This window comes from Rhagoletis zephyria, unplaced genomic scaffold, assembly GCF_001687245.7.
Source record: "Rhagoletis zephyria isolate East Lansing unplaced genomic scaffold, Rhagoletis_zephyria_1.1 Rzeph_scaffold_00070, whole genome shotgun sequence".
NCBI classification, from domain to species: Eukaryota; Metazoa; Arthropoda; class Insecta; order Diptera; family Tephritidae; genus Rhagoletis; species Rhagoletis zephyria.
This window is the reverse complement of record NW_016157154.1, coordinates 251,696-272,937: the sequence shown is the minus strand read 5'-3', so window position 1 is coordinate 272,937 and position 21,242 is coordinate 251,696. Positions and strand designations below refer to the sequence as shown.

General features: G+C 34.9%; 1 protein-coding gene across 1 annotated transcript in view; it reads left to right on the top strand.

Moving 5' to 3' along the window:
* The window catches only part of Ca-alpha1D (Ca[2+]-channel protein alpha[[1]] subunit D), a 435,534-nt gene that overhangs the window by 225,498 nt on the left and 188,794 nt on the right, over nt 1–21,242 (top strand). The window contains exon 15 of the mRNA XM_017627184.1: nt 11,372–11,424. Within this exon, the coding sequence (XP_017482673.1) occupies nt 11,372–11,424 (53 nt within the window). The remainder of the gene's footprint in view (nt 1–11,371; nt 11,425–21,242) is intronic.

Genomic DNA, 21,242 nt, shown 5'->3' with positions numbered 1-21,242 from the left:
TATATGAAAAACTTTGTAATTAACAGCAAAAGTGGAAAAAAGCAACAGAAAAAGAGTCTAATTCATTGAATCAATGCTTTCAACTGTCCAGTTTTACACGGCGATGTCATTGGCGGTGGCAATTGTCGCCCAGTGCATTACTACGCAACTAGTTTTTAACCGGCTCCGTTTTGGACACTTTTTTTTATAAGAAAACGTTTTCCGTTTTTTTCTTTTTGTTACATATTTTATATCACAAAACAAAAAACAAACATTAGTTGTGTTTTTTTACAAATTATCCAGTAACTTGCCAGCAACTCTCCAGTAACTTTATTTCTTAGAATTCGCTCTCATAGAAAAAATTTGCAATAAAGTACGCGAACACTTTTCCAGTAATAATTTGCAAGTTTCATGAACAGCTGATAAATTGATTGTTTATTCGCAGCAAATTCCTAATAAAACAATATATTTTGTATTTTAATAGGTTTATTTTGTGAAATTCAACAATAAAAAGCCACAAACAGTTTCCTAATTAGTTTAAATTTCATCCAGCAACATGCGATCAGCTGTTTTTCGTACTGGCAAATTCTTGCAAGTAAAAATTTATCCAGTAAAAACTTGCAACTTCAACTGTCATTTTTCGCTCTCTCAATTTCCCCTACTTTGCAAGTTTTTGGGCACGAAAACGCCAAAACATGAAAATTCGTAAAAACTTTTACTGGATTTTACTGGAAATGAGTAAAAAAACGCGCCGCTCGGAACAATTAAAATTCATTAAATTTGAAAACTCACAACTGCCTCCACAGCGATTTGATCTCGCGACCAAAGAGGCTTGTGTCGGAGGTCTTCTCGCTGAGCTACTTTCGTATTGTACGAGTAGTGAGCATTTGCACATTTACACCGCAAGTTTCAACTGTCCCGCTCTGCATCCGTTTGGCAATGGTTCAGAGATAGTTCTGATATATGTAGTTCGGAACTAGCGCTTTGTCAGACTGTCTCCAAATTTTAGTGCAGAGAATGGTCGGCATACTAGCCAATTCAAACGATTCAATAAGTGGGACTGTGTGCATTACTCAGCTGGCGCTTCTCGTATGTGAAACACACATGTGCTCAGAGAACACTCAGCATTCTTTAAAGCGCAGGTAGTCAACCACGTAGCGAAAACGTAGGTTGACGTACGTAGCGGCATATCAAATTTACTGTTGATAGAGGGAGAGAGAAGTAACGGCAACGCCAACGCCATGCGGTGGTGATTTTTCGTTAACAGGCGAATCCCATAAGATAGATCGTGTCTGCGTCAACCTACGTCTACGCTACGTCATTGACTGTTTGAGCTTTTAGGGTTGGCTCACAAGCATGAATATGTTCCGCTCTCAATCCAAATCGAGGTTTGGTAACTATGACTAAACCATGTGTTGAAAGAAAGCTTATCTGCATTAGCAGAGCTTAATAACATCCATTTATGAACCATAAGTTAAGTTGAATGGAATTTGTAGAAATATGCTTCAAAGAAATATTTTTTGGTGTTTACAAACCCCTTCAACTAAATTAACGATTTGTTACAACCTAGATGAATATTAGAAGCTTTAATATATTTAGTTATAGTTACCAACCCATGGTTATAGTTCCCAATCCTTGGTAACAGTTCCCAAATATTGTCAAAATTAGGGCACTTAATATCTTTAGTTGTCTAAACTAATCCTTTTTCTCAGTGTAATATGTTATTGCCGGCACAAAAATAAATAACACATGCATTTTAACAACAAAATAACGAAAACAATTCAATTTAAAATAAAATACGTATTTATGTAGGTATACAATTAGTTTATAATCAAGCATACAGTTACAATCTTGAGTAAATGGAAACATTGGCAGTTTAATAGTGATTCAGATGAATGGTTGGTTACCCTGGTGACAAGCAATTAGCAAGTTTGGCATATTGATTCCACAACTTGTGCAACCTACAGCCACTTGGCGGCTTTAATGAATTTCAGTACGTCATGACGCGTCATACAGAGAGAGGCAGCTGCACTCTGAAACATTCCGAGTGTCTTTAGCGTCATCCTTGGGAGGGTTGGACAGGAAGTGTTGAACTGTCTCTTTTGCGCCAGGGTCATCGCAACTGCGACAAAACCTGTTGAAGGGCAATCCAATCCTTTCGGAATCTATCCCAACGGGCCAGTGCCCTGTGTGCACTGCAGTATGTTTGTAGGTATCTTCCTTGCTCATTCCTAGGAAAGTTTTGGATTTAAGTGGGTGATACTATACCATCCTTTACGGATCCGCCTCTTCTTAGCCTTCAAGTAATAAATTTCGGTATCACATTGGGACACATTCAGTGCGGAGCCGCACCTTGCTAGTTCGTCCGCTGCCTCGTTTCCGTAAATGTCCCTATGTCCTGGGACCTATATTGGGGTAATTTCGTAGTGATTAGAGATATAGGCCAGCTCTCAGCTATAGTCCTAACAGGGATAGAAGAGCATGCCTAAATGGCCGCTTGACTATCCGAGAAGATATTCTGATGAATATTTGGGAAAGATTATAGGCAGTTTTTTTATACACAGATTTTTTTACTACATGCGTTTATTGTAAAATATGCTCAATAAATATGCAAAAAACAGGCATTATTTGCAAAATATGCAAACCCATGCATTTACTGCAAAATATGCAAATATATGCACTAACGATTGAATGCCATTTTAAAGGAAATTGTATGATTCGTAAAGATATGTTAATCATTTCCATTTGAAGATGCCTAATAAAAACATACATTTGCATGAGATTCCGAGCCCTAGTAATCACAATGCGGTAGATATGATCTTGCATTAGCACGTTTCGGCGCATTTGAAAATGGTGTGCTTGTCACAATGGCAACTGTTTGCATTTTATTGTTGTGAATTTGCAAATGTATCGAAATATGCTAATGCAAGACAATATGCACCGAATTGTAATTACCCTTATTATAAAAATAGTCCTATTTTTTTTAGTTGATCGCACTTTAGATCTACATAGGTATGCGATACGTACACTTGTACAATGCGTAAAAAAGCGCTTATTTATAGGATATAATATGTACCCTACATGTGTCTATATACTCAGGTGTAAACGCCAGCAGTGCAGTAGTAAACGAGCCAGCAAACAATCTGAAAATCGACCCGAAAAAGGAAAAAAGTGTATAATGTGCTGGTTTTTGTCCGTTTACCGATTCCATTTTCGGATACTTTGACGATCTGTTTTCCCATTAAAGTGTGCGGCCGAAATGTATGCACAGACAAGAACCCAAGCCTTTTTTGATTTTTCTGAAATTTGTCTGATTGAATTTTTCATTCAATACGCTTTCCTTCTGCACTTCACATATGCTATTTCGTGGTCCAGAAAAAATAAAATAAAATTAAAGGAGCGTCTGACGGAATTCGCACCCGGCACCTTCTGGAATTTAACAATTAGTGGCGGCACACTCCTCTCTACGCTCAACCACTGCCGACTACGTATGCATTAGGGATGTTAATCTTTCAGCTTTTTGCGATCCCGGGATTTTCGAGACGTCGTTATCACAATCCCGGAATCCCGGGATTAGTCCCCGGATTTAGATATTCATTACTTTTCACCAACTTAAATCGAAAAAATTGCTTCTATATTGTTTGAGAAGCTCTCCTACCATAAAATAAATAATAAATAAATGGGTTTGAAACCAACTTTTTATTTGAAGTGGCGTTTTATATTATTTTTTCATTCTGACGTCAGGAATTATTTTAAAGGATTTTGTAATTTTAAATATATGATTAATTCCAAAAATTGTTAAAAAAAATTCAGTGGAATGTACCCGTAGAATAAAAATATGGGTACCAAGCGCAAGAGGAAATTTCTTTAGAATTTAAAAAAAATTTTAATTTTTTGGATTCACAAGGACGAATAGGTAATTTTTTAAGCGGATAAAGTTAGAAGGACGAAATACGAGGATTTTATCGGGTTATATAAGTCCCTAACATATAATTTTTTCAAAAACAAATATTGCGAAATTTCTAGGATAAATTTTAAATAATTTTAAAAGGACATTTTAATTACTTACTAGTCCTTCTGCACCAAAAACTTGAATCTGTTTAAATTATACAGGATTTCCGCCTTAATTTGATACCCATACGTCTTCTCTAAGCACATTTGTCTGAATTTTTCATTTTTGAATTACTGACGTCAGAGTAAAAAATTAAAAACGCTATTTTACTATATTTGGCCCATGGTTTCGCGAATATATTGATATTTGTGTTTAAAATTTACTATCGCGCGGTGTTAAATGTATAATGAGCTAGAAATTTATAAAAACATATTAATTATTAAAAAAAAAATTAATAAGCCAACACTGGTCAAGGAATGGAGTTTCTATTATTGCCATCAGTACAAATTACAAATCCCGAAAATCCCGGGATTGTTTGCCAAGAATCCCGGGATTTTTGGGACCTTAAAAAGGCCGGGATCCCCGGAATCCCGGGATTAACATTCCTAGTATGCATGCTTTTAAATGTTCACCTTGAAAACATAAAATACAATTATTGCTTTCAAATAACATAATCTTTTTCGAATGTTTCGAATGTTTTCCGGATAGGAAAATGAATGACAACTTATAGTCGTTTTCTTTTCGTTTCTGGGTAACGGAAAATTGTAGGAGACTGCACTGTCGGCAAAATTTACGTATCTCTGCTGGCTGGTAAGTTACAAGAAATATGTACTTACATACTCAGCCAGCAGAGAAACGTAAATTTTGCCGCCAGTGCAGTCCAGTACAATTTTGCGTATCCGGAAACGAATAGAAAGCGACTACAATTTGCATTCATATGCGGATCGAAGAATGCCCACAAAACAACGGTGGTTTTCGTATTCAGAAACGAATAGAAAACGACTACAGTTATCATCCGGAAAACGTTCGAAAAAGATGATATTATTTGAAAGCAATAATTGTATTTGATTGGTTCAAGCTAAACATTTGAAAGCATGCATGCGTAGTCGGCATTGGCGGAGCGTGCAGAGAGCGTGCCGCTATTTGTTAGCTTCCAGAAGGTGCTGTGTTCGAATTCCGTCAGGCGCTTCCTTAATTTAATTTTACTTTTTTTTTAACAATAAAAATTATCTGTGAAGTGCAGAAGGAAAGCGCGTTGAACGAAAAATTCAATCAGACAAATTTCAGAAAAACAGACAAAATAAAGCATCCGTTTCTAAAACAATTTTCGGTACTTGTCCGGACGTACCTTTTTGCCGCACACTTTAGTGGGAAAACGGATCGTCAAAGTATCCGAAGATGGAATCGGTGAACGGACAATTCGCGATTTTCGAATTTTTTGCTGGCTGGGTAGCTGCTGAACAGTTTAAATGCATCTGTAGTAGATAGCTAGCAAGCACTTTATTATCGGGGATCGAATCTTCACTCGTCACGTAAAATCACATTTTCGGATTACGACACATGTATGTACGTGTAAGCACTCTTTATCCCTTTCAGTTGATACGACTGACATATCACTTAATTTTCTTTCGTATGGTTTTCGATCCGTGAACGATTCAAGCCCAGGACTACGGGATTTTCAAGAAAAACACGTTTTGTGCTACTTATAGTAAACCAATAGACTTCGACTAGTTTTGTTTTTGTTTCATCATATACTAAGACGAAAAACAGACAAACCACCCCAGCTGGAATTAGACCTTAAACAACACTCGATTTTCTTCTAAATAATTATCGCTTTAGAAATAATGACTGGTTTATTGGAACAGAATTGTAAACGCATGCATAAAGACATCGGTACGGACATGCATACGTTGATATGTACATGCATAGTACATGTATGTAACTTATAACTCTTCCTGCTATTAGCATTTTAACTTGCTAAAAATATTTTTTTTTTTATTTCACATAAGTAGACAGTTCGCTTGCAAACAGTTTCATGTATATCATCGTGGGAGAAAACCCAAAAAATTCCAAAGCACACGAAATAGTCAGTATACTTACGAAGCTATGAAAACAGAAAAAATGACGCAGTTTTGGGTTTGGTTTTCCTTTCTTACGTCAGGATTTTTTAGATGTGATTGATCCAAAAATTATTTTAAAAATTCAATGCAACGTAGAGTAAAAATATGGGTACCAAATGAAAGATAAAGTTCTGTAGAGATAAAAAAATAAAGTTTTTTTTCACAAGGACTAATAGGTATAGGAAATGTCCTTTTAATGGATGGACGGAATTCTAAGATGTGATCGTGTGTATAGTAGTATTTAACATATACTTTTTTCAAAAATAAATTTTGAAAATTTTCGAGGATATTGAAGAATAAAATTTTAAAAGGACATATTCAATACCTATTCGTCCTAATGCACCAAATTATATTTTTTTTTTTTATTCAACAGAATTTTCTCTTTTATTTGATTCCCTTATAGTTATTCTACATTGCACTAAATTTTATAAAGAAAATTTAAAATTAATCTTCTATTTCAAATTTCAAAGTTCTTTTAAAAAAATCCTGACGCCACACAGTGGTTGGAGAAACCATGTTTTACGCGAAAAGGGCATATTTAACACTGTGATAAATTAACCGGAATAAAGCTATCCTTATTCAGAAATGTCCAAAGAACTCAAAACTGATTAGTACTTTCAATAATATCTGTTGAGAAAGCCGTTGAATCCACTTAATTCAACGGATTCTATAATGGCACGTTCTAACAGTTATGAGTTGATAAATGTCTTAACAATTTTTATATGGAAACTTCAATTTTAACAGTAATTGCTGCTTTGGTCTTACTTCTTAAACATGGAAAATAATGGTTTCATATGAAATATGTAATACATAATAAATTTCGGTTGCTAAATTATCAACACCTTAATAACACGGCTTATTTTTCAATAAATATTTTCTTCAAAAAGGTTTAACCAATTTGTAGGGCCGAGTAGGATCTTCATTCCTTTAGCAAAAACCAATGCAAAGGCCTCTTTAAGGATCTATGAAAAGTGGCGGCCATTTTTATTTCCAAATAACATAAAGTGTATTAAAATATTAAAAATTAAAGTAATTTATTTTATATTTAGCATCATATCATTTATAAGATGTGTCTTAACAAAGCTGAAGTAAGTTTTCAAAAATCCAATAACGAATCTAATATGGCTTCCAAGAATTAAAAAATTACTGAATTTTCATGAAATTTGGTGTTTAGAGGTTCTTAAGTTCGCTCATTACAAATTTTAAACTAGTTTTCGAAAATTCAAAATGCAAATCCAACATGGCGTCCGAAATTTCTAAAAATTCATACCTGAAGAACTTTATTTAAAAATGAGAAAACTGAAGTTTTGGAAATGACGAGTTTCGGAAAAAATAAAAAAAATCTTTAAAAAAAACTGTTGGGGCCTAGATCAAACTGTTTGGACTGTGCTATAGCAGGCGGTCCCAACTATCCCTAATTTAGAAATATAATTACTGTCTCTATTTGATAATTTGATCACAAATTCATTTTAGATTTGCTTAACAAACATTTTGTATTACTCAATTGAAAATGACAGTTGACTTGACAGTTGTCAACCGAAAAAGTTTGAATGTGATACATAACTAGAGATCAGTGAGCCTTGAAACATAGTACGTTTAATTCGTGGGAAATTGTCCTTATTTATAAAGAAATTGACAGCCCCTTCGACAATTCTTAAGGTTTTAATTTGATACGCAATTCGTGATTAGCATGTCTAAAAACCTATTCAGTGGCATTTTGATAAAGATAAAGATTTTTAGAAAAATTCATAGTTCATTCGACAGCTGTCAACTGTCAGAGTTTTAATTTCACACACAATTCGTGATCAGCATGTCTAAAAATTTAACCAGTGGCATTTTATAAAATATTGTCTTATTTTTAGAAAAAATCACAGTCCATTTGACAGCTGTCAACTTTCAGAATTTTAATTTAACAGCAAATTCATGATCAGCATGCCTAAAAACCTAATCAGTGGCATTTTAAAAAATATTGTCTTATTTTTAGAAAAATTCACAGTCCATTTGACAGCAGTCAATTGTCAAGGTTTTAATTTGACATGAAATTCGTGATCAGCATGTCAAAAACGTAATCAGCGGTATTTTCAAAAAGATTTTCTTGATTTTAGAGGAATCGGCAGTTGATTTGACAGCTCTCAACTGTCAAACTGTAAATTTTATGGCATATTCGGATTTAGCATTACAACAATCCTAGGATCCCGCAGTTTTATTATAATCGCTTTCCAATTTTTTGCGTAAAACATGGCTTCTCCGACCACTGTGCGCCAGGGAGAAAAACTAAAGCGACGTTTTATTACTTTGGTCCCTAGTTTCGCGAATGTATATATTGTTTTTTTTTATACCCGAGCGCACTTGTGCACAACTCGAGCAAAAATTGAGATATGTCAACGAAATTTGGTAAGTCAGCTGCCCTTTATCGAAGGTGGGTTGGGATTGAAAATGGGTAAAATCGGCCAATAACCACGCCCACCTCCCATATAACGGGTTTTTCGAAATATGCAAAAACTAAGATATTTCCGCAAATACATGATCCAAATTGTTGAAACTTGGTATTTGGAGTAGAATTTTGGCGTAAAAGAAGAAACCCGTTGAAAATTTTTTAAATCAGACAAGAACCACGCCCACTTCCCATATAACGGTAAATTACAGATATTCGAAAACTGCGATAAATTAGTAACTATTTAAGCTAATTTACTCAAAATCGATATATGCAATGACCTCTTAGCATAAACTGTGGGCGTGGCACCGCCCACTTACGCCTACAAAGGTGTATCTCGGTATCCGATTTATCAATTTCTACCAAAATCGGCACATTTAGCAACCTTGGCGCGAAAAAGTAATATATTGAAAATTTTTTAAATCGGACTTAAATTACTGCCACTTACCATATAACGGTAAATTTCAGAAATACGAAAACTCCGATCTTTCAATAACTAAAGATGCCAACATACAACAATCTTTTAATAAGACACAAGATTATTGATTTTTGTTAAATGGGCGTGGCACCATCCACTTATGACTACATAAGTATATATCGATAACTAAATTATTTCAATATATCATAGCATATTATTAAAACTGTTTTACATCGAGATAAATACTCTTCCTTATCATGCAGTTTACTAAAAGGTGAAAAAACGATATTTAATACGTGCGCCGGGTATATAAAGTTCGGTTTCATTCGAACTTATACTTCACTTGTTTGTGTGTAAATCTAACCTACGCACGATTCATATTGTTCATTAACTTCCATAAGTAATCCAAAATAATAAAAAATCGAGTTACATACATACATTTCAATAGGCACATTATTTTTCTTCAAGAACCAGCCCCATGTATGTGTATATTTACTTATAGTCATCAGAGATGCTTTGTTTTAGAGGCATTTTGAAGAATGCTTGATTTTAAAGAAAAGTGAATAAAATGAAGAATTTGACTAGGCTACCCTAGTTTTTATGCGGCTTTTAATCAAACCATACGAAAAATGTGCATATTTTTTGAATAACTTGAATAGGCCTTAACATAACATATTAATTTCACTATTTAATACTATTGGTATTGGTTAGTACCTAACTCCTGGAATTATTGGAATAAACCTTGTTGGGGTGACTGTTCTTGATGAGGTCGCTTGAATAATTCAAGGATAGCTCTCTTTTATCCACGAAAGGAAAAACTGTTAACCATAAAATCGATTGTCTGACTCATAGACTTAGCAAACCAAGCAACTTACAAAATTTTAAATACCTCTAGGTCCGTTAAACGGAGTACCCGGTGCAATATATATCTTTGAAATTAGAAATTTTGATTCAGTTACTCCGAAACACTAAATCACTCTACCGGGCTAACGGTCCCTTTGATTAAGAAACTTCAATCAAAAATATTGTCTTTTACTTGTGCATAACTATGGACGCACTATTTAGGCGCGCGTATCAAGTTTGTTAAGCAAGCTGATTTATAGACAACGATTAATTATTAACATCTCCTTAGTTTAATTGATAATGTAACTCGACAGGTAAGGAACAGACATCCGAAAGGTTAAAGTTTAGCATTTCGCAATGATAACATCGAAATTCGCGAAATAATTCGAAGTTGGACGCAATTGGCAAAAGTAGTGCAAAGGTTATCGAACAAAAGCGGTAAATCTGCCATGGACGTAGAATTTTTTAAATTTCAACTAACTCATTGAAAACTGTATTACAGAAATCAGAAAGAATTACACACAGCCTACTCCACCGAACAATAAATCGAGCTCTGAACGAATCTTAAGACATTTGTGAAAAAAAATAACTGAAAAACGTTTAAACATTATTACCCCTGGATAAGGAGCCCCGAGTGCGGCAGATACGAAGATATGCCTGTACTGCCTACAAAATTCCTCAGTGTCTACAATTTTATAAGTTCCATTATGATTTTTTTGTAATGTCATGATTTATAGGATGCTGCAGTGGTAGATTAAATTTTGAGAGAAATGGACGCAAAACGTGAGCTTGTGCTAGAACGCCATTTAGCGGGTGACCAAACTAGTGCAATCGTAAAATCATTCTTCAAAATGGGAGTAAGGGGAAGATTCTCCGACGGCTACGAGAAAAAATATATATTTGGTTCTTGAAATTAAATAACAAAGTGCTACAAAAGAGAATGAAATAAAAATATTTGGGAAGTGATGTTTCTCGCAGGGCTTGTCGAGTAAACAAGAATCGTAATACAGGCTTTTAGTGCGTGAAGTTACGCAAAATCGGGTTTTCAACCGTGAGTCAAGATTTTGGAGTGCTTGGCAAGTGTCATATTTCGATTCTCGTTTTATTCGACAAGACCTATTAGAAAAATAACATCACTTTTCAGGTATATTGGAGTTCGCACAGTACGTCTCAACAACTAACCATCAAATCGTGCATATTCTTCTGACTGGAAATAGGGATATTAAATAATTAGGTAATGTTACTAAATCGAATAATAGAGTTACAGTTTAAAGCATAGAAAATATGAAAAGAAAGTGGAGATTTTCGAAAATGAATTGGTAAATAACATTAACATTTGATGCATGTAAAAGGCGTTGGCATTATATTTCCATCTACCTACATAAAATTCTTTTGAATAATAGCTCGCAATCTGTCATAAACCAAAAAGCAAGAAAACCCTCACCAAGCATAATCGTTTGCAACTACTCATATGGTGTACAGAAAACTTTCAAAGTTGCGAATTTTAACGAGACGATAATTTCATTAAAAATTTTGTATGGTTGTCAACTTGCTTAGTTAATGCTTAAATTGCTTTGTTTCTGTGTAATTCGAAAGGTTTACTTATGCAACTCATTAAAGATCCCGTATATGTACTATTATTTATCAAATGATTAATATTTTTACTATTTCCAAAAAATTTTTAGGGTAAATTCAGTTCCTGTACAGATGGATCAAAAATGACTAGAGAAGACTGCTTGTAAGTAACCAAACCAAAAATGTTTCTCTCAACACGTGATTTGGTTATAGTTCCACGATTTGCTTACAGTTACCAAATCCTCTGTTGAGAGAAATATATTAAACAGACTTTTTTCTAACTGCATGTATTTATATCCGTTATATTCTGTTGCGAAGTTCCAACCATTTTTCTTACCATAAAACTAAAAGTTAAAAGGATAACTCAAAAATATTTGTAGTCAAATATCTACTGGGGAATCTGCGCTCCAAAATTTTTGCCCGAATTAAACTGTAAAAGTAAGTACATATCGCTGGCTTAGAGTGAAAAGTTGCTAAGTCACAATTTAAAAATTTTACAGTAGAAGAAAAAACTTCTTATAGCCATTTTCTTTAAGTATTTCGTAAAACTTTGAATACAACATTTTGCCTGTTTAAAGCAAAGCTAAACTCCATACGAATCAGGGGGTTCGATCTTTATCAAAAGATTTCGTACTATTTTGGCCTTGTCGAATTTTCGGAGCTTCTATTGGACTTAGTCAAATATCCTTTCATTGAATATTAGCGAGAAAACAAAAAACAAGGACTGTCATCATTTCGAAACGATACATTTTTAATTTCTCTAGCCTCCTGTATCAAAATATGAGTTTTCATAAGAAGTGGACTTAGCATCTTTTCACTCTAAGCTAGCGATATGTTTCACGTGGACTTCGAGGCATTGCAGAATACATTCCAAATAACTTTTTATACATGAGGCCCAATGTCTTATATGAACTCGCGTTCTACTATGCACTATCAAGAACACCTAAAAGAAGGGAAATTGTACACGACACTCTATAGCAAAGTTATTTAGAACACATTACCACTAAAAGTGATTCCAGATTTTTTTCTGGGCAGAAGAAGATAGGGATTTGTTTATTGACTTTTCATGTATTTTTTATAGTTTGCTCGCACCTCAGTTAAAAAGAGTTTGCCAAACCCCCAGTTGCGGCTAGTTATTATTATTGACTCCCTGTTATATGCATGGAGTCAGAACGTCGATAACGATGTTTAACCGGGGATTTAGTGTTACCCAGAGATGCCCTTAGTGAGTAATATCGATGTTTCAATTAGAGATGGGCGCGTGAGTAATTTTGGCTCACGTTCACGCACGCTCACGTTGATGGTTTTGTAAATCATGCACACACACGTCCTGCTATATTTTTTCAATCACGTTCACGCACGCTCAAGACGCCTATTTTTTCAATCACGCACGCTCACGAACGGTTTCTCAAGGACATTTTTTTGTAAATTGAAACTTTATTTATATAAATAGCATTTCATATAAATAGGCTTTTATCACACAAGTATTATTACATGAGCGAGTATAAATTTGTATACATTTTGTTTATACAAATTTATACACTTTGCTTATAGTTATGTGGTATATCTTTCTAGGCTCCGTATTTTGCATATAAAAACTCACTCTAATTATTACAAAAGCTTGGCCAAACGCTTAACAAGGGCTGAAGGCACTATTATTATTTTAACAAATTTCAGATATACTTATGTATCTTATACGAGTATAAAAAAGAATTGGTATCAATATTCATTCCTCCAGAATTCTGCCTGACACAGAAAAAACTCTTTCACTAGTTGCTGAGCTAGCTGGTATGTTTAAAATTTGCCTTGAAATACTTCTAAGAAGTGGTAAATCTTTGGCTTTCTCCCAAAATTATAAAACATCGTCACAACTTTTGTTTTCTGATTTTTTCAAATAAATCTGTATTCCCGTATTTACTTTTTCGAATCTGTTTCTGCAGATTCATATATTTCTACCTAAGTTATCTTCAAGCACTGCCTTTACTGTTCCTATTATATGTTCGCGCTGTTCTGCAGATAAAAACTGTAACTTTTTAAACGGAGGATTTAAAACCAATCTCAGAAATTGGACTGAACGTGGTTGGAATCTTTTATTTAAAGCAACAGCTGTGTTTTTCTTCAAAAATCGATAATGACTTCAGAATCAGATGCATTCGCCTAACAATGCTTTTGTAGTTTTTTGTACCACAGATCGTACTCATGGACGGTTGGATTTAAATCCGGGCTCTTATTTTCAAAACACATCTTGAAAGGGGCCAGAAATTCTAAAAATTATAGCTTGAAAAATACTGTAAATATTAAAAACTGAACACAATTCATCCATTTTTGACCGCCACTGTACATACATATGTAAAAATTACGTAATTGACGGAAATCTAACTCACGCACACTCACGCCCGTAAAAATTTCAGTCACGCACGATCACGAATATTACGTGATTTTTCACTGAAAGCCACTCATGCTTACGCGTGAAAAAGTGTGACACGACGTGTCACGTAGAAAATCACGTATTTTGCCCATTCTAGTTTCAATACATCGAATACATACATATTTACATGCATAAGTACATTCATATACATATACCAATATAGTTTTGGTTTCATAGCTATTATAGCCACCGTCTCCATGTGACTAGAGGTGCCACGTATGATTTTTAAATTTAAATATAACAAGTATATATATATATATATATACATATTCGATGATCCATTATCAGATTAGTACGGGACCACCTCTGAGATACTACCTTTCCGATGCACAAAGAATTATCAAAATCGGTTGACGTGGTCCAAAGTTATGCGGTAACATACATAAAAAAGAATATATATATTGCGACAAACTGATNGTAAATCTTTGGCTTTCTCCCAAAATTATAAAACATCGTCACAACTTTTGTTTTCTGATTTTTTCAAATAAATCTGTATTCCCGTATTTACTTTTTCGAATCTGTTTCTGCAGATTCATATATTTCTACCTAAGTTATCTTCAAGCACTGCCTTTACTGTTCCTATTATATGTTCGCGCTGTTCTGCAGATAAAAACTGTAACTTTTTAAACGGAGGATTTAAAACCAATCTCAGAAATTGGACTGAACGTGGTTGGAATCTTTTATTTAAAGCAACAGCTGTGTTTTTCTTCAAAAATCGATAATGACTTCAGAATCAGATGCATTCGCCTAACAATGCTTTTGTAGTTTTTTGTACCACAGATCGTACTCATGGACGGTTGGATTTAAATCCGGGCTCTTATTTTCAAAACACATCTTGAAAGGGGCCAGAAATTCTAAAAATTATAGCTTGAAAAATACTGTAAATATTAAAAACTGAACACAATTCATCCATTTTTGACCGCCACTGTACATACATATGTAAAAATTACGTAATTGACGGAAATCTAACTCACGCACACTCACGCCCGTAAAAATTTCAGTCACGCACGATCACGAATATTACGTGATTTTTCACTGAAAGCCACTCATGCTTACGCGTGAAAAAGTGTGACACGACGTGTCACGTAGAAAATCACGTATTTTGCCCATTCTAGTTTCAATACATCGAATACATACATATTTACATGCATAAGTACATTCATATACATATACCAATATAGTTTTGGTTTCATAGCTATTATAGCCACCGTCTCCATGTGACTAGAGGTGCCACGTATGATTTTTAAATTTAAATATAACAAGTATATATATATATATATATATACATATTCGATGATCCATTATCAGATTAGTACGGGACCACCTCTGAGATACTACCTTTCCGATGCACAAAGAATTATCAAAATCGGTTGACGTGGTCCAAAGTTATGCGGTAACATACATAAAAAAGAATATATATATTGCGACAAACTGATAACCTCTCCTAACGGACACCTCTATTAGACGGACATCTCCCTTGGGCGGACATTTTTTCCTATACCAAGTTTTAAGTATAAATTTCGGAACAAATTACTTTCTCTTAAGCGGACACTCTCTTGGCCGGACGCGGACAGTTATTTTACATAAAATTGACACAAAAACCTCTATCGAGCGGCCGCGAACCTCTTATCAACATTAAGATTTCTTTTCATAACAAATCAATTAAAAACCTCCGTTGAGCGGATGCGAACTCCTCATAGGCGGACTACTAAATGGAAAAGGGGGACTTCCCGCATAAAATGTGATTTTTATGGACACATTTAGTTTGGTTTGGGCAGTGGATTAGGTTCGTTATTTGAATTATCAGAAACCCTTGGGAATCCATCCTTCTTTGCACGAAAAACTTGTGCGCTTAACCGAAAAAAGCACTNGCACTTACCACGTAGAAATTACTGCAAGAGAAATTTTTTCCGAATGGTATCTAATTATCTATATAACTACATAAAATAATTGCCGTTTTCGTTGTTCTGCGAGATGAGCAAAATAAATAATAGCTTGTAAAATTAGGGTAAGTGTAGAGCCAGGTAAACGTAATACTTTCTTTGATAATTGATAATAGTTGCAAATTTTTAAGGCAGGTATCGCTAATGTGCAGGTATGTTGAATGCAAGTATCGGAGCAGTTTCCTTATAAATATTAAAAATAATGCCGCTGATGCGCATTTTGGGGTAGGTACCTTAAATGTGCACTTAAGCACAAAGGCAGCAAAGAAAAATATACTGTATAACAATAGATATAATAAATACATGGATCGAAAATTTAGATTTCTGGTTGGATTTTCTTACTGCTAAAAACATGAAAACTATTGAGGAAACAGGTACTGACACTGAAAAAAATTAAAAATAAAACTTACGTCAATCGACAATCTCCCAGTTTTTTATGTAATGAATCTATGGTTTTATGTAGTTTATAGACTGAAATATAATATTTATTTTTATTTTGTTATTACTTAATATGTACTTACGCACATAAATGAAATAAGCACTTTTGAAAAAATACATGCAAATTTTTGTTTGAACCATGTAATATCAATATCTTTTATTCAAATAAGAAATAGAAACAAAAATGTGCCTGTATTTTTTCAAAAGTGCTTATTTCATTTATGTGCGTAAGTACATATTAATTAATAACAAAATAAAAATAAATAAAATACATTTCAGTCCATAAAGTTCATAAAACCATAGATTCATCACATAAAAAACTGANAATTTTTGTTTGAACCATGTAATATCAATATCTTTTATTCAAATAAGAAATAGAAACAAAAATGTGCCTGTATTTTTTCAAAAGTGCTTATTTCATTTATGTGCGTAAGTACATATTAATTAATAACAAAATAAAAATAAATAAAATACATTTCAGTCCATAAAGTTCATAAAACCATAGATTCATCACATAAAAAACTGAGAATTTGTCGATTGACGTAAGTTTTATTTTTAATTTTTTTCAGTGTCAGTACCTTTTTCATCAATAGTAACAAAATCCAACCAGAAATCTAAATTTTCGGTCCATGTATTTATTATTATCTATTGTTATAAATTCATCAGAATTGGAATTGGATTCTCCAAGGGTTTCTGATAATTCAAATAACGAACCTAAACCACTGCGCAAACCAAACTTAATGAGTGCATAAAAATCACATTTTATGCGGGAAGTCCCCCTTTTCTATTTAGTAGTCCGCCTATGAGGAGTTCGCGTCCGCTCAACGGAGGTTTTTGTTTGATTTGTTTTGAAAAGAAATCTTAATTTCCGTTGATAAGAGGTCGCGTCCGCTCATTAGAGGTTTTTGTGTAACTTTTATGCAAAATAACTGTCCGCGTCCGGCCAAGAGAGTGTCCGTTTAAGAGACAGTAATCTGTTCCGAAATTTATACTTAAAACTTGGTATAGGAAAAAATGTCCGCCCAAGGGAGAGGTCCGTCTAATAGAGGTGTCCGTTAGGAGAGGTTTCCCTGTATTAATAATTACTAATGTCAGAGTTTAAAAATAATGATATGATTTTTTTATAGTTTGCTCGCCTCTCAGTGAAAAAGGGTTTGCCATACCCCCAGTTGCTGCTGTTATTTAAATTTTAGTGAATAATATCGATGTTTTAACACATCGAATAAATGAACCACGACCTCAAGTAGCACACTAGTGTATAAATTGGTGTAAATTTACGAATTTTGGTATAAATTTGATGAACTGTACCAAAATTCACAAATTTACTCCAAGTTATACACCAGTGTGCTACTTGAGACGCTAGTAAAACATCGATATATCGATAGTTTCCGATGTTTTAGAATTGCTAAATTTTAATGTAAATTTAATACTTTTAAATACCATTGGGTCTCTGTAATTCATTTGGAGAACTATGTACTTCCCAGAAACATAAAGATTTATACCCTCGTAAAGTCGCTAGGGCCTAAAGATCCGAGGCCTGATTTTAATGAAGTTCCATCGGGTGGTTGGTTTTTTTTTATGGTGAGGTTAGCCTTCGGCGGATGGTAAGGAAAATGTGGTATTTCCCACCTAAATGCTTGTGGTTTTTGTACTTGTTCTTTTTGCCATTTTACTGAAAATTTTCAAAGTAGCAAAGAAATTTTGTAGCCAAATTCAATTTGGTTTATAAAATCGCTTTGGAGTATTATAATTAAAAATGAAGTGAAAATAGGCAGGAAATACAGTATTTGTTTCAATCTTGCGAAATAGTGAACTACAACTATTCGTGATTGTAGTCAGCCGAGACGATGGAAAATCTCTCTCATAATGACCTTCTTGATCAAAATTATGCTTTGTAGAAAAAGGGAATAAAAGTTAATAAAGGGATACCTATGTAGTTATATTAATAATAATAGATAGCCGCTTACACATATGTTAGTGTTTGGCCGAGCTTTTCCTCCGATTTCTGGCGAGCGCCTTGATGTTTTCACACCAAGGGGAGGTACCTAGAATTTCGCGCCGACTCCGAACGGCGATTGTATTTTTATGAGAAGCTGTTTTCATGGAAGAAATACACGCGGAGGTTGCTATCTTAAATATATTTTTCGCGTTATAAGCAAGAATTTTTAATCGGAGTATCCAAAATCGAATTTCCTATGATACTTCCAATCTTTAAATGCCAGCTTGATACTTCGCTACGAGTCTCCTATATCAGCTCCTCGCCGCCGTACTCGAATAGCTCGACTGGCAGGCTGACAGCTCCAGCAGTTTTGTTATTGTTCTTCAGTCGCGTAATTGCTATCCGTACCGAGACATAGTCAGGCAGTGGGACATCGACCACTTCGCCGTCGACTGAGGGCTCGGTTTCGCCTTCTCTACTACTTTCAGTGCTGCTGTCATTCAACAGGGTGGAATAATATTGCCTCCATAATTTTGGTACGTTTTGGACATCGGTCACTAGGTCCTTCCGTAAGCCGCCTAGCTCTCTCGTAAAATTTTTGGGGCATGGGTTCATCTGACCATATTCTACATAAGAGTTGCTGCATGCACCTCGCCGCAGTATTTGAATAGCTCAGCTGGCAGGCTGTCAGCTCCAGCGCTTTGTTGTTTTTAAGCGCGCTATTGCTATTCGTACATGAAAAACAGCTTCTCATAAAAATACAATCGCCGTTTGGAGTCGGCGTAAAACTGTAGGTCCCTCCGCTTTGTGTGACAACATCAAGGCGCACGCCACAAATCGGAGGAGAAGCTCGGCCAAACACTAACATATGTGTAAGCGCCAATCTATTATTATTATTATTGCTATTCGTACCTCGTCATAGTCAGGTGGTGGAACATCGACTCCGTCCGGGGAGTCGGGTTCGTCTTCTCCATAGCTTTCAGAGCTCTTACCGCTCAGTAGGGTGAAAAAGTGTTCCCTCCATAATTTAAGTATGTTCTGGACATCACTTACTAGGTCGTCATTGTTGTTCTTACAAGGCGAACCCTAGCCTTAAAACCTTCCGTAAGTCGTCTAACTCTCTGGTAAAATTTCCGGACGTTTTTCTTGTCGGCCAGCACCTAAAGCTCTTCGCACTCACGTATTTCGGCCTCTCTCCTTATTGCAGCAGATACGTCTCGATTCCCTCTTCATAGGCGGGATCTTTTTTCTCTGCAGCTTCTTGACACTTTTCATCGTACTAGTTGTCCTTTCGGGCTCAATGAAATCCGAGTACTTCTTCGGCGGAAGTTCTTAATAAGCGGAAAATGTAGTTTCACTGCTTGTGTCTGTCGGTTTGTTGAAGAGTGCTTTCAGAGGGCAGGTGGGTTAAACCAGTCGCGAACAAATTGGCCGTAAGGTGTGATTGCCGTTGAGCTTTCGTTGCATTGTTGCTGCAACAAGATACTGGTCCGAGTCGATGTTTGGCTCTCAGAGTGTACGTACTTCTAAAGCACTGAAAGCATGCCCTCCGTTTATCAAAACCATGTCGATTTGGTTCCTCGTTTTCCTGGTCTGGATACAGCCATGTAGGTTGATGGATATTTTTATGCTGGAACCTGGTACTACATAATACCATGTTTTGGGCCGCGGCGAAGTCGATCAGCCTCAGTCCGTTTTCGGATGTTTCGTCGTGAATTTTCCGACAGTAGCGCCAAATATCTCTTGCCAACCTTGGCATTGAAATCGCCAAGCACGATTTTTATATCACGTCGGGGGCAGCGCCCATATGTACGCTCCAAGCGCTGATAGAAGAGATCCTTGGACGCCTCGTCCTTCTATTCCGTCAAGGCATGCCCCATCCACGCATTTCTTGCATGGCGATGATGTCAGCCTTTGTCTTCCCAAGGACATCAACCAGCCGTGCCGAGGCACGGGCGGGGCCCAAACCCAGCATGCGAAGTGTTACGTTTTCTCACTTTATCTCGCTCCCAAATTGGTGTTTAGTCGCTACCCAGAGGATACGTGGATGTAAATATCCGGACGTTGTGAGCTGCGATTTGAATCGTGTGCACAAGAATCACTTCTGGCACTTCCAGGTGAATAGCAGTCAAAAGCTTTTCCCACTTATGTGGACTTGCGCACGAAACCTTCTTTCTGTTATGTTAGCAGCCTTAAAAAATGTTCAGGCTGCTTCTCAGCGGTTTTACCTTTACACTTTTATATCATGGTTAATACTGTGTTATTTGTAAAGCATTTCCGCTTTTTATGGAAGAAGATATTTGAATATTTTTGAAGAAAGTGCGCGGCATGTAGACTCGAGTTATAAGATTATAAATTAAATTTTCAGAGGAAAGTCGATAATTTACCAACTTTTTAATACCTTCGAAAATATATTAACGAAGACCCACAATTATAAAATGTAAATAATGCTTCATTGAATTGTTTGAAAATCTCACTTCATAATCTTTTCAAATTAGTTTTATTTTTTAATGAATGAGGCCATAAGAGCTTTGGGAGGTGGTAGGAACACAAAAACACTTTTAAGGCGAAGCACGCCGGGTGTTTGCATTACTTAATATAAATAAAACACATGAACTAATTAAATTTGCTTTTTTTTTAAGTAAACATTAAATGATATTTTTTCATGATTTTCGATGAAAGCTACATGATCTTTCCTCCCTAAAGAAACTTCTGGATCCGCCCAAGCATTCTCAATGCTAAAACCTAAATTTAAAATTTCTTTTTGTTCCCCAAAAGTATGAATAATCAAATTCATTACCACTCAAACACCTATAGCAAATTAATAGTTCAGTTAAATCCAAAGCAAGTATGAGACACATTAAAGTCGATCTGCAAAACATCGTTGAAACGTAATATCGATGTATCGTAAATTTGGCAATGTTAGAAAATTTTAAACATCGATGGCAAACATCAAATTTTGAACTGATATTATCGATGATCCTAATTGTGGGAAAATATACTCCGAATATGTGAGCCAACTATTAAGCAAAAATCATAAAAACTCCCTTTTTTGTAGAGCCGATAAGAAATAGATTTAAAACTAAAAAAACATTTTTTAAATTTCAAAATCTATATATATAATATATAATATGTAATATATAATATATAATATATAATATATAATGTAAAATATAAAATATATAATATATAATATATAATATATAATATATAATATATAATATATATTATAT